Here is an 11,724-nt window from a genome sequence, read left to right on the forward strand (position 1 = left end):
GCAAAGCGTCGTTTATTTACATTCAATGTTCGAAGAGCAGTATCGCGCAGCAAGACTCTCACAAATAATAAAAAAAAAAACTAAGTCGCTGCACGAAGTCACTTGAGCCTTTTTGAACAGTTTTGAACGGAAGTATGACTGATATCCTGTCCTTTACGTCATTTCTTTGCACAATGCTGGCTCATGATGACCGCGTATACGCCCTTTTTTCCTATTCTTTTGCCCTCTCGAAGTTTTAAACAATGTAGCCATTTTATTACCTCAACTGACACGATGAACAAAGAGAATTGCGTTTCAACTCCAGATGGCCTGCTGGGCAACTATAATGGAGCAAGACTTCAGGAGGACGCACCTGCCTGTATGTCCAATATACATTATCCGTAATATCGCAATGCTATTGTGCGAACTTGACGGACGTTTTCCCTTCCGAGTGCAGAATGTGCGGACCGCAAGACGGTACTGCTTGCACAAGAAGGCCTACGGAGGAAGATGGCGCTGAAAGGACATACCTCTTTCAGCGCGTCACGTGACTCGGAAAGGGCGCCGGAGGATATCGATAACCGTTAGCGGATACCCGCCCCAGGATCAACAGTGAAAAAAAAAAAGAAAAAAAAAGAAAGAAAAGCTAAACGCTATCTGCTGCCTTTCCGTGTTCTTTTTTTTTTAGGGGGGAGGGGAGGGGGGAGTGAACAAAAGGAACTCAAATGCATTACATGTGTATGCAGTCGTGACAAACTTTTAATCACAGTAAAGCAGCTCGAATAGATGCCAGTCGAACTTCGGCGGGACCCTTTCTCGAGTTTATACAACGCCCGCTCGAGCTATGTCCTCAGCGCGCTTTGATGAAAAACGTGCTGCGCTTATCTTTGCTGTTTCAACATTTCTTATTTAGTTTCCTATTGACCTCCAGAAGAGGTACTCCAGAGATATTGAAAAGGAAAAGAAAGTACAGCAAAGAATGCCCAGGAGTTTCAAGGCTGACGAATAAAAGTAAGCTGCAAGCCCGGTAAACGTGCGCTCTGCGTTTTTGAAGATATCTTTGTTAATTCAGTATGTTGCGGCTCCTTTCATAAACGAATGAAAGATATATATATATATATATATATATATATATATATATATATATATATATATATATATATATATATATATATATATATATATATAGAGTTAAGAGAAAAGGTTCCTGGCTATGAGGTTAGCTGTTAGATAGAGAAGTCAAACTGAAAAACATAACATTTATTCTAACGTTTCGACCGGGGGCCGGTCTTTTTCAAAGCCGGTCTTTGAAAAAGACCGGCCCCCGGTCGAAACGTTAGAATAAATGTTGTTATGTTTTTCAGTTTGACTTCTCTATCGTATATATATATATATATATATATATATATATATATATATATATATATATATATATTTTTTTTTTTTCCAAGCATCCAGATGACTATTCTTCGGAGTAGTTAACTATGTTAATAAACCATTGTCTTTAGGAGCATTGAGAACGTTCTTCGGGTTGAAACATTATCACAGCAATTAAATTAATGCACCTGTGACGCAGCACAGTGCCATAGTGTCATTTGTCTTGACTTTTTGTTGTCACATTATTACAGGCAAGGTCAGCGGAGGCCCACAATAAAGAACCCGCCAGTGAATAGATCCCCCATACTACTCACTGGTCTCGCCACTCATGTAACGACGGTAACTTCGTGGTTGCTGTGGCAGAGTACGCAATTTTAATAGACACAGCCTCGCAGAGCGCGTCAGTTGCATTTCCCCGGGCGAAGAAACGGCCTCCTCGCCTGAAAGCCCATTTCTAAAACGCGAGCACTTTGTCTTTGACCTTCATGAACCTGCATCCACGGTCGAACGACGTATCCGAGTGACTAGACTTCGCGCAACGAGGGTTTTCTCACCACTTTAAAGAAAGAACAAACAAAAAAGATGGCGAAGAAACACAGACGGTACAAATGTTTATGGTGTGTGAAGGCATAGGGTGAGAACGGTTCGGTTTAATGGCCTAGAAAAGCAGTTTATGTATGCGTTTGCCTCCACGAACACTAATCACTACGGAATGGACCATAAGCGAATGGTGCAAAAGCAGGCAGAATTGAACTAACAGCCCATAATGAAAGTTAAGTTTCAAAACCCAAGGCAAGAACCCCGCCAGGTAAGCGTAATTGACGGCTAAATTAATAGACGTCGATCACACTTGGCAGCGCTAGTACTCCCAGGGTGTGACATTTTAACACGTAACCCTTATACTAATAAAGTTTGGGAAATTCTGGCTCTGTACGTACTTTTCTTGACGACTCGTGTGCTTTCCTCATCGCCAGTGGCCTCGTTCTTTCTGTTTTCAGTTCTGTCAGAGACGGACATTGTAACCTATAGAAAATGCAAAGCAAAAAAAAGTTTTACATAACAATAGGCGTTTGTTGGTATTAATACAGAGAAAAATTGCAGACTTCACACGGTATGTATGCACGTACGCATGTATGCACACACACAATCATTGTAAGCACCGAGAAATATCGTAGTTCAGATAACACATCTTCTAAGCGTGCTATGCTTGTCTTGAATGCTTAAAAGAGTGGAAATTGCGTTTATTGACAGTGCTAGGTTGGTAGTAGATGCAACTGAAGGGGATCATAAACTAGACTACACAGGTGGGCTTTGTCACAAAGCTCCAGAACGACAAATCAGCGTGCCCAAATGTGCTAATCTGGCGAATGACGAGGACGATCATACTATTCGAACAAAAAATAGAATCTGCGCTGGGACAACAGCGCATGGCTTGCATGGGCGCTGTTATCCCAGCGCAGATTCTTTTACTCGAATCACATGCTGAGCGTCGTCATTCGCCAGATTCGGACATTTGGGAACGCTCATTGGTCGTTCTGGAGCTTTGTTGGGAAGCCCACCTGCAGCGTTTCTTAGAATCTAGCTGCAACAACAACCAGAAATTTACACACAGCTGTCACGCAAGCGTGCACTCTCCCACCACGCACAACAATTTATTCCTGGCAGGCCACTCCCTCCTTCTTTTTCCTGAACTAGGGCAACATTGTAAGTTAAAGGAATGAGGAAACAAATAAGAGCCCCCTTATTAAGAGAAAGATGGTAAAAACGTGAAGTTTTCTCCCATGTGACCTGAGTGAAAGTCAAATTCCAAAATCCAAACTGCTTCGACCGTGTCGGGAGTCGGGCAGACGTCGGCTACACAACGCGAGGAACCCAGGTTCGCTTCCGACCACGGGAAGCGTTTCTTTTTTTCTTTTGAGGCGCTTGATGTGCCTTCGTGGAAACTCATCATCATTATGTGTAAAGTTGGCTTTCCTGCAGTGCGTTTTCGTGCACGTGCGCCAGTGAGGCGAAGAAAGCTTCGATTTAAAAGCAGAAAAAAAGCAGGAATGTCAACCGGCTATGGCCTAGTTTGCTATCCTGCATGTGGGAAAGGGGGGGAAAAATAAAGAAGAAAAAGAAAGCAAAATATAAGGACAAAGCGTAAAAAGGTGCTCCCAGCGTTAGGACACTATAAGACAGAGTTTAGTGAGTGTCCCTATAGAGTCTAGTCTATTATGCTGCAGTCTTGTGTGCAAGTCCATCTTTTTTTTTTAAGTGCATGAGCGCTTTTGCTGCCTTTCACGTTGACGACAGGGAAGGCTACATCGTGAACCAGGATTTTCTCATCAGAGAACGGCCGCCGGGAGTCTAGCTTTCATTGAGTTGAGGAAAGCTGCCCTCTTTCCGAAGAAAAATGCGGGAACTCGCATAGAACCTGCCGTACGGTCTCCGGCGTGTCACAGACTTCACCCGACTCAGTGGTTGCCATTCCGGCCAAGTAATAGCAGTAACCATCTGTGAATGCGACTTCTAGCCAGAGACGACAAAGAAAACTTGCGTCAGAATGTGGGAGGCTTAATGGAAGGGGACGCTAAGCATGCGGGTTAAGTGCACTAATACTTGCGCTCGGGCAGGCAGTCAGTTTGTACAGTGTACTCTCTCGGGCAAGTTTGCGCAGAAAGCTCGCCGTATCCCTTCTAGATAACGAAACAGATATTGTCGTCGTTCTTTGGTGTGTCAAACGGGTGGCAGCGTTATTTTAAAGTATATCTCCGAAGCAACACCATGGCTCTAACCTTACCTTTAGATTTCGAAAAATGTACAGCTAAAGCAATCTTTTGTTGAAATGACTTTAAAGGGGCGACGGCCTGTTGGTGGCATTTGAAGTGGCGACAATTGATGTCGGTAATGATACCAACCAATTTTATTCAATAAACTTTTTTGAAGACGAGCCTTGGGTGCTGATGTTAAAAGAACTCGTCCTGTGCGGGTCTTCTTTAGTCCAGAAAACCCACCTAGGCCTGCGCTAGCAGCTCCTGCTCTTCATTCCAGGTCGCATCGGTCAGGCAGGTCTGAGCTGGTCGAAAGGGCCACCCGTTGCTCGTCGCTGCGGTTGGGGTTTTCGGAGAGGCTAAGGGTTTGTGAGCACTCCCATTCTATACGGTACCCTGGGCTGGCGCTGGAAGCACAATTTGCGGGGTACAGGTTGCGATGTATGCCGCGTATGGTGCCATGGGGGTTTGCTTGCAATTGGCGCAGAGTCATGGCTTCGGTGCGGGTTACATAGGGATGCGGTGTAGATAATATTCTGCGCTCGTGGCGGCTGAAAGCTAAGATTTCTGTGTAATACGTTAGCAGTTGAGGTCTTCGATCGTTGCACTCTTCGGAGATAGCCCGGAATGTATGTGCGCCGCTTCATTTTCTTTGGAGGACTCGTTACCAGACGTACAGACAAGTTGGATTAGGGGTAACGTATTCGCAGAGCGTAGGATGTGGAGCGCGTAGGGGGATATTCGGCAAATGGTGTAATCTTTGCGTGGTGCTGTTTGGGAGTCTGTAATTACCGCAACGAATTCCTCTTCCCTTTGGGAGGGGGGGGGGTAGGTCTTCTGCAGTTTTTGTGCTTCTAGTGCGAGCCTTTGCTACTCTTAGTTCTGCTCTGTGACTAGATGAGCGGGTTTGTTTGCATACAGGGATGAGTCGGTGCACCTGGTGTGAGATTACCAAACATAGATATTTTCGAGAGCTCTGACGCGGGTGGTGCGTCATACTTTGTTATGCATGCTGCGTGATATTTGAGTGACTGTGGTAATCTTTAGCATCCCGAGAGGGATGCCCTTTTTGTCTTGTGGTGACCACATCCATATGATTCCAATCTGAAAATTTTCGCCGCTGTCAATGCCCTGGATTCTGTATCTATTCCTCGTGCTATTGCGATCAGCTATACACGCAGCTGTTTGCATCCTTTTTAAACGTATTTCAAGTTTCATATGTCGAGCCTCTTTTCTCATGAGCCATGACAGGTCATATTTATCTCGTAACTAAAAAGCGCGTAGCTGCTCTGGCGCGATCACTAAAGCCGTTAACGTTAGAGAAACAGTGAAGTTAAATTGTGCCCGTGATCCGCGTATAAAACTAGGAGCAGACAATTGTTTTGTCCATTTTTACTCACTCGTCGCAAATTAGGCTCCGTTTGTAACTTATACAAACGCTTCCAGAAAGATTACTGACTTCTGCTGTAGCAGCTGAGACTATTATCGGATATATGCTTGAAGCATAAATGGTCAAAGTAAGTTTAACAAAGTTAGCCAGGCGCTTTGAAGCTGGAACCAATTTTTTTTTCTAAAACTACGTGCATAAAAAAATGAAAATTTCTCACCAAGCTCTGCATTACTTCAACATGTCAACACAAGTCTACCCGTTCACTGCATACCCTCACAATGAAAAAAAAAAAAAGAGCAAAATGCAAGAATTGATTGCCGCTGCGAGAGGCGAGCTATAGAAAATAGAACATTGACTTATCGGAGATGTAGCATAATTTTAATAGCGTTGCTATTATATCTTTATTGTTAACGACACAGATGCACTCTACACCCACAAGAGGAAGCGTAAGATCCCCCACCCCCGATATGAGAATCTCGATCGCCGATAAATGTCTGCCTTCTGAGAACACAGGACAACTGACCCTATCAAGCTATTCAGCTTACGTAAAGGCACAAAAGTAAGCGATAGTGAGCATGGGTGCATATCATTTAATTGATTTAGAGTAAAGATAACCATCACCGCAAATACAACATCCCCAAACAAGGGCATTTGTGAGTAGTGCTCTCAGGGCGACGTTCTTTGGGAGCCAAGATAAAGAGAACGTCGTCCCTTGGGGCGTTGCATCTCAGGACAACCGACAAAAGAGCAGGACAGCATTTCCTCCTGCTATTTTTTCGCACGTCCAGTTTTTTTGTCCGGTCCTTTCCAAAGCAGAACTATACCAACTAAGTTAACCATGAGGCTCATAGTTTAGTAGAGCGAGGGCGAGTTAGTGGACAACTGAGAGCGAAGAACTCTGAGATGTGTCGAAAAATCTATTTTGCCCGGAATCCCTTTTCGGACTTTCACAGGTAATGAAAGTCCAGGGGCGCCTTGCTTTATACAATTGCATAAAGCAAGATCTTCTTGCGGCTAAGTCGCCCGTACGACAGTATCATGCTTTGATTGATTGATTGTAGGGTTTAACGCGCCGACTTAACGCAGGCGATGAGGCGCGCCGTAGTGGAGGGCTCCGGATTAATTTTGACCACCTGGGGATCTTTAACGTGCGCCGAAATCTCGGACACACGGGCGTTTTTGCTTTTCGCCTCCACCAGAAAAGCGGCCGCCGCGGCCGGGAATTGAACTCGCGACCTCGTGCTCAGCAGCGCAAACAGTATCATGCTTTCCTTGTAGGTCTATTGCTTCTTGCACAGCTCTGATAACGAGAAAAAACAATATATAATAGTGCGAAGCAGCAAAGATACTGTTTACATGACGGGCAGCGAAACCAGCTCTCCGTAGGTATCTTCCAAAAAGGCAACGATAAAGAAGAAAATAGGTGTGAAATTTTGCGGATGACTTCGCAGACTCCCTAAAATGCTTTCGCGAAGCACCATCATGACAACTGCTCGTCAAGTAAGCTCACAGTTAGTGGTTAAGCTTATGATTGGCCCAGCTAGAGGATTTATCGACTGCCATTGACACATGGTTGTTCCCGGTTCGACGAATGTTTCGCCAGCAAAGTTCGTGATAAGCTTTGAAGGCGTATGTCTGAATTTGTTTAGATGTTGCTTTCTGTTTTGCAGAATCTTATTGCAGACTGGCTACGAGCTTCTCTTTTAAAAAGACTCGACTATCGTATGTAAGCTAAATGCTCGCATTTGGGTGTTTACTAGTTGGAGAAACGTCCGGCCCAATAGGCGCGGTGTACTTGAAGATTACGACATTGTTTAATAGACCGTCTCGTGTCCTTTGACTTGCTGCCGAAAGGCGCGCGCGGGTATTTTTTATTCCACGCCACGAATCGCGCGTGCGACCCGCACACATTGATTCCAATTTTCCGTTGCACACAGTGCCCTCTCATTATACGACAGTATGAACGAGAGGCAGACTAGTGTGTTCGAAATCTGGTATGCACGCGCTATACGAATATGTAACAAACTAAACTGACATACAGAGAAGTGATGCTGTAACAGAGGGAATAGACTTAGAAAGCATTGAACTCACATATATTCTTCCTTACCAGCCATAACTTAACTGATAAACAATTCATGTATGCTTGATCGATGCAATGTATGCTTCACATCATGGTTAAACAATTTGTCAAACAGTTTCAAATCTCGGCCCTAATTAATTTGTAGCAGGACCACGCGAAAAACGAAATAAAAAGCAACAGACGAAGTCGAGGATGTTAGTGTAGGCGAGGTATTTTTTTTTTTCTTATGCAGTGTGCTCCCTAGATCTGAATTGACTCTCGGCAAAACTGCTAAACTTCCCAGTTCGGGCCAAACATAGCCAGAAAAAGTGCCGAGGGCCGCCCCGAATACAGAAAGGCAGACGTACGACAGTACGCTGCGCACTTTCATCATCCCGCGTGAATTTTCAGTGTGAATTCATATACTGCACTGTTGATGGCCGGCACCAAAACAACGGGGGCCGAGGGTAGCTCGAGCCCAGCGATGAGAGAGGGGGCAACTTTATTGTGTGCCCGATATGGGATAGAGGGAAAAGGAAAAGGTTAAGTAACGCAGGGAATCGAACACTTACGTTTCGGCCGTGCCGCTGTAGGCGCCGTCACACTGTTCTCAGCAATTCAGCGTAGTCTCGGTGAAGGAGGCGCAGAGTCCGGCCAGGGAGAGATCAGTACGAAAGCTGCTGAAGGGCCCGAGTCCTGGGCGATGGACGTGGAGCTGCCGGTTGGCCACCGTCTCCGTTGCTCGCGCTTGTGCTGCACCAGACCACGCTGTCGTACACACACCGGGGGCGCTGCGCTGCGAATTAAAGGCGCCTGAACGGCGAGGACGCGCGCACTGATAGGGAGAGGGAATGCGGAAAAGAGAGAAGTAAAGACCGAGGGAGAAAGCAGGCGGGGAGGGGAAAGCGAAACAACCGTGTAATTTCGCGTGCACTCGCACCGGAGTGAGCCGCAACGCGCCACGTCACGGCGATAAACGGAGGCCACGTGGACTCCGTCTCTGAGCGCGTACGCACGCTCGCTCGCACTCCTCTCTCAACGGGTCGACGTCATGCCGCGCCTCCATTGTGCGACGTCTCCTCATAGCCGTCCCCGTGACGGCGTCCAAACAACCGGGACGTCTAACGGCTGTTTAGGCGCTACTGTCCTGCGCGCTGTTGACTCCTTCGCTTGTGCCGGCGGTCAAGAGTTCTTGTCAACAAGTCGCGAACACTGCGCCTCGTGTTACACGGCGCTGACAAACGCGATCAAAGCAAACGGTGGAAACAATATTGAAGACGGGTTGTTGCACCAGTATGGTCACTGGACAATCAAGCGCCAGGAACAGCACACTTCTTTGCTGGCGAGGTCTCTATATTCCGGTCGCGATGGGTTACCGGCGGGGCGGTGCTAAGCCTAAACGAGGAAGCAGGTTATATTGATAGCTATGGCGGCTGCTTTTCTGAGAAAAAGCTCGCGTACGCAGAGATTTCGATGGCAGATTGTGATATCCAGGTCGTCTAAATTGGTCAATAGGCCTCCACTAAGGCGCGCTTGATAGCCCACGTGCTCATTCGGCCAGCGGCGTAAACAGAAATTATATAAGGGAAGGGGTTGGGTGCGTATGCAACAATATTGCCTCCGCCTTAAAGTAATTATATATTATATAGTTCTAGCAAGTCATCAGTGCATTTTATGCAAGTTTCATCAAAGGGAGAGAAGGAAACATCTATCAATGAACATTTCGGGGTTGGGGGTTGAACCTCCCAAAACTCCCCTTTACGCCAATATATTCGCCCCCCTCCCCCCTCACCGTTCGAACTTTTGAACATGCACCTCTACAAAAAAAAAAAAAAAGAGCAGAACAAAGAAAAAATGGCAGCATCTCCACTCCGTGGATTATGGCGACGGTGCGGCGTGCGGGTACTCGAAATGACATCCTAGTTGTGCCCCGAGTGACATCCTATTTGCGCCCCGACCGTCATTCGATTTGAGCAGTGAGTTTCACCTTGATTATTCCCTAAGTGAAACTGCAACTCAAGGGTCAAATCGAATTTCGCTTGATTTTCGCTGGATGGTGGTGTGCGCACGGATGGACACGGATGGGCACGGACGGACATTGGGAGGTCCAAGGTACTCCGCACCGTTACAGGCGAGGGTGTAAGCCGTTTGACTCTCGGGTACTGAGTCACGGTCGTAGCCCAATGGGTAAGACGACTGACACTAACTCTGTCACTCTGTCTGGTCTACGAGACACAGGCTCGAATCTTGTTTTTGCGATTGTAAAAATGCTATGCGCATGGACGCGGACGGACATTGTGTGATCCTAAGGTGCCCCGCACCTAAAAAATGTCCGAAAACAGGTCTTATTTCCGGGCACGTTATTCTCGAATGCCCACAAGACAGGCAGTCTCGTTCTAGTACAAACTTTCTCGACACTGCGCTTCTGCATGCGTCGCCATTTAGACAATTTGGAGTGCTTCAATTATATTTCGTGTGGGTCGCGGTTAAGATGACTACGGATTATTTTGCACGGAGGAACACTGTTTTGTCGACTTTGGTTCATTGTAAAAGCCGTGTAATGCCCCTGTTTAGTCCATGGGAAATCACCTGGCGTGTTCACCGAAGCACATCATGAATATCTGTAGTGTTATAGTTCATGCCGACGTGGAGTAACTGCTCACTACACATCCAACAAATAATTAGCACCAAGGCAGCCATTCGCCCATAAGTACGTTGGTTGTTTGCCAAATTTTTCTCTATGCATTAAAACAATGTTAGCGTTACTTCCATTTCCATTGTACTGCGTAGGTGTAACGCGGTAACCGCAAGCGATAAAGTGTCAAACCCTGTTTTATGTCATTCCTTAGGCCGGGTTCAGACTGTTGCCGCAACTGTCGTAATAACTTTAAATAATTATACATCATTTCACGTCTCAGCCAACCGAACTGCGTGACATGCCGTTTTTTTTACGTCCATAGATCACGGAATGGCTTTTTCGTCGGTAGTCTGAACCCGTGGTCTGAACATAGCCTTAGCGTTAGGCTATATTCAGACTACCGACGCAAAAGCCATATTGAGGGCTATGGACGCAAAAGAAAACGGCGTGTCACGCAGTTCGGTGGGCTGAGACATGAAATGACGTCATTCTTTAAAGTTATTACGAAAGTTGCGACAACAGTCTGAACCCGGCCTTATCAATTCGTCACGATGTACCCACGTGGCAATACTTCCATGGTCGTTACGCAATCAGATGCAAGGAAAGACTGGTGCAAATTTTATTACTATTTGCGATGAGCGCGACCACGGGCGGCGCTGCGAAGCGCGCTTCCGTGACGTCGGCTATAGGGATTCTCGCATTTGTCGTCTGCTTCACTCGAAGTCGTTCTACCTGCTGTTTCTTTGCGCTCGGTTGACGTGTGATGCTTGTCCGCACCATATTTTGCGTGTGCGTAACTTTTCATCATAACAATATACTTAAAATCGCATACACTAGCTCAAGGCGTGAGTTAAAGTATAGTTTTGGATACTGGTACGGAAGAAACATTGCCGGCGTCGCTCCATTCCTTGCGAAGCCAGTCCTGTGCGGAGCGCGAAGGGTCGGAGCTAGGCATCAGCTTCTGTATTAAGCAATCTTCCGAACAAAGGGAACAGCCCACTGCTAGAAACCGACAGCAGCGAAAATACAAGAGCAAAACAAATTCTAGGCCTTCGGGGCTGTCGGCTTTGGAAGAAGGCATTACGAGTCCCCGTAATGATATGTAAGGTAAAACAGTTTTTTTAAACCTGCCGAATGCTGGAAAGTATTTTTGTGCCATCACTTTACGTTGTCATTGCATGAAAGTATGCCGACATGCTCTATGGGCTGCAAAAACTGTAGTTTGAGTTCCAAATAACCCACTGTGTGGTTAGGCGAGGGCTGGTTTTATACCAGGCTTTTAACTACTGTGGAGGTTTATTGAGCAAAACGAGTCTCGTCTATGGTAAAAATACAGTAACACTATGCTTGTTCACACCTGGAGGGATATTTTGGCACATTTCCCACAGCCATTTCTTCCCAATATTCAGATATGCGTTAGGAAAACTGCGCTCAAAAGAACGAGGAGGCATAGGAGGAGGAGAAAACATTCACAATAAAATCGAGCTGATTTGTGGGCCGGGTCCTCAGTCCAGGACAAGACAGTAAG

At 46.2% G+C, this 11,724-nt stretch overlaps 1 protein-coding gene and 1 long non-coding RNA gene across 2 annotated transcripts in view; one reads left to right on the forward strand and one right to left on the reverse strand.

Annotated features, from left to right (window-relative positions):
* LOC144145445 (uncharacterized) overlaps positions 1-541 on the forward strand; it is a 61,617-nt gene extending 61,076 nt beyond the window's left edge. Inside the window, exons 2-3 of the long non-coding RNA XR_013317499.1 lie at positions 305-358; positions 437-541. This is a non-coding gene — a long non-coding RNA (uncharacterized LOC144145445). The remainder of the gene's footprint in view (positions 1-304; positions 359-436) is intronic.
* Positions 1-8,351, reverse strand: part of LOC144145404 (long-chain-fatty-acid--CoA ligase 1) — a 130,521-nt gene extending 122,170 nt beyond the window's left edge. Inside the window, exons 1-2 of the mRNA XM_077677010.1 lie at positions 8,131-8,351; positions 2,295-2,379 (exon numbers count right to left, since the gene is read on the reverse strand). Of these exons, the coding sequence (XP_077533136.1) occupies positions 2,295-2,373 (79 nt within the window). The 5' untranslated portion in view covers positions 2,374-2,379; positions 8,131-8,351. The remainder of the gene's footprint in view (positions 1-2,294; positions 2,380-8,130) is intronic.
* Positions 8,352-11,724: the final 3,373 nt, after the last annotated feature.

The sequence above is a fragment of the Haemaphysalis longicornis genome, unplaced genomic scaffold (genome assembly GCF_048455015.1).
Source record: "Haemaphysalis longicornis isolate Haplotype H1 unplaced genomic scaffold, Haemaphysalis longicornis Haplotype H1 scaffold_1, whole genome shotgun sequence".
NCBI classification, from domain to species: Eukaryota; Metazoa; Arthropoda; class Arachnida; order Ixodida; family Ixodidae; genus Haemaphysalis; species Haemaphysalis longicornis.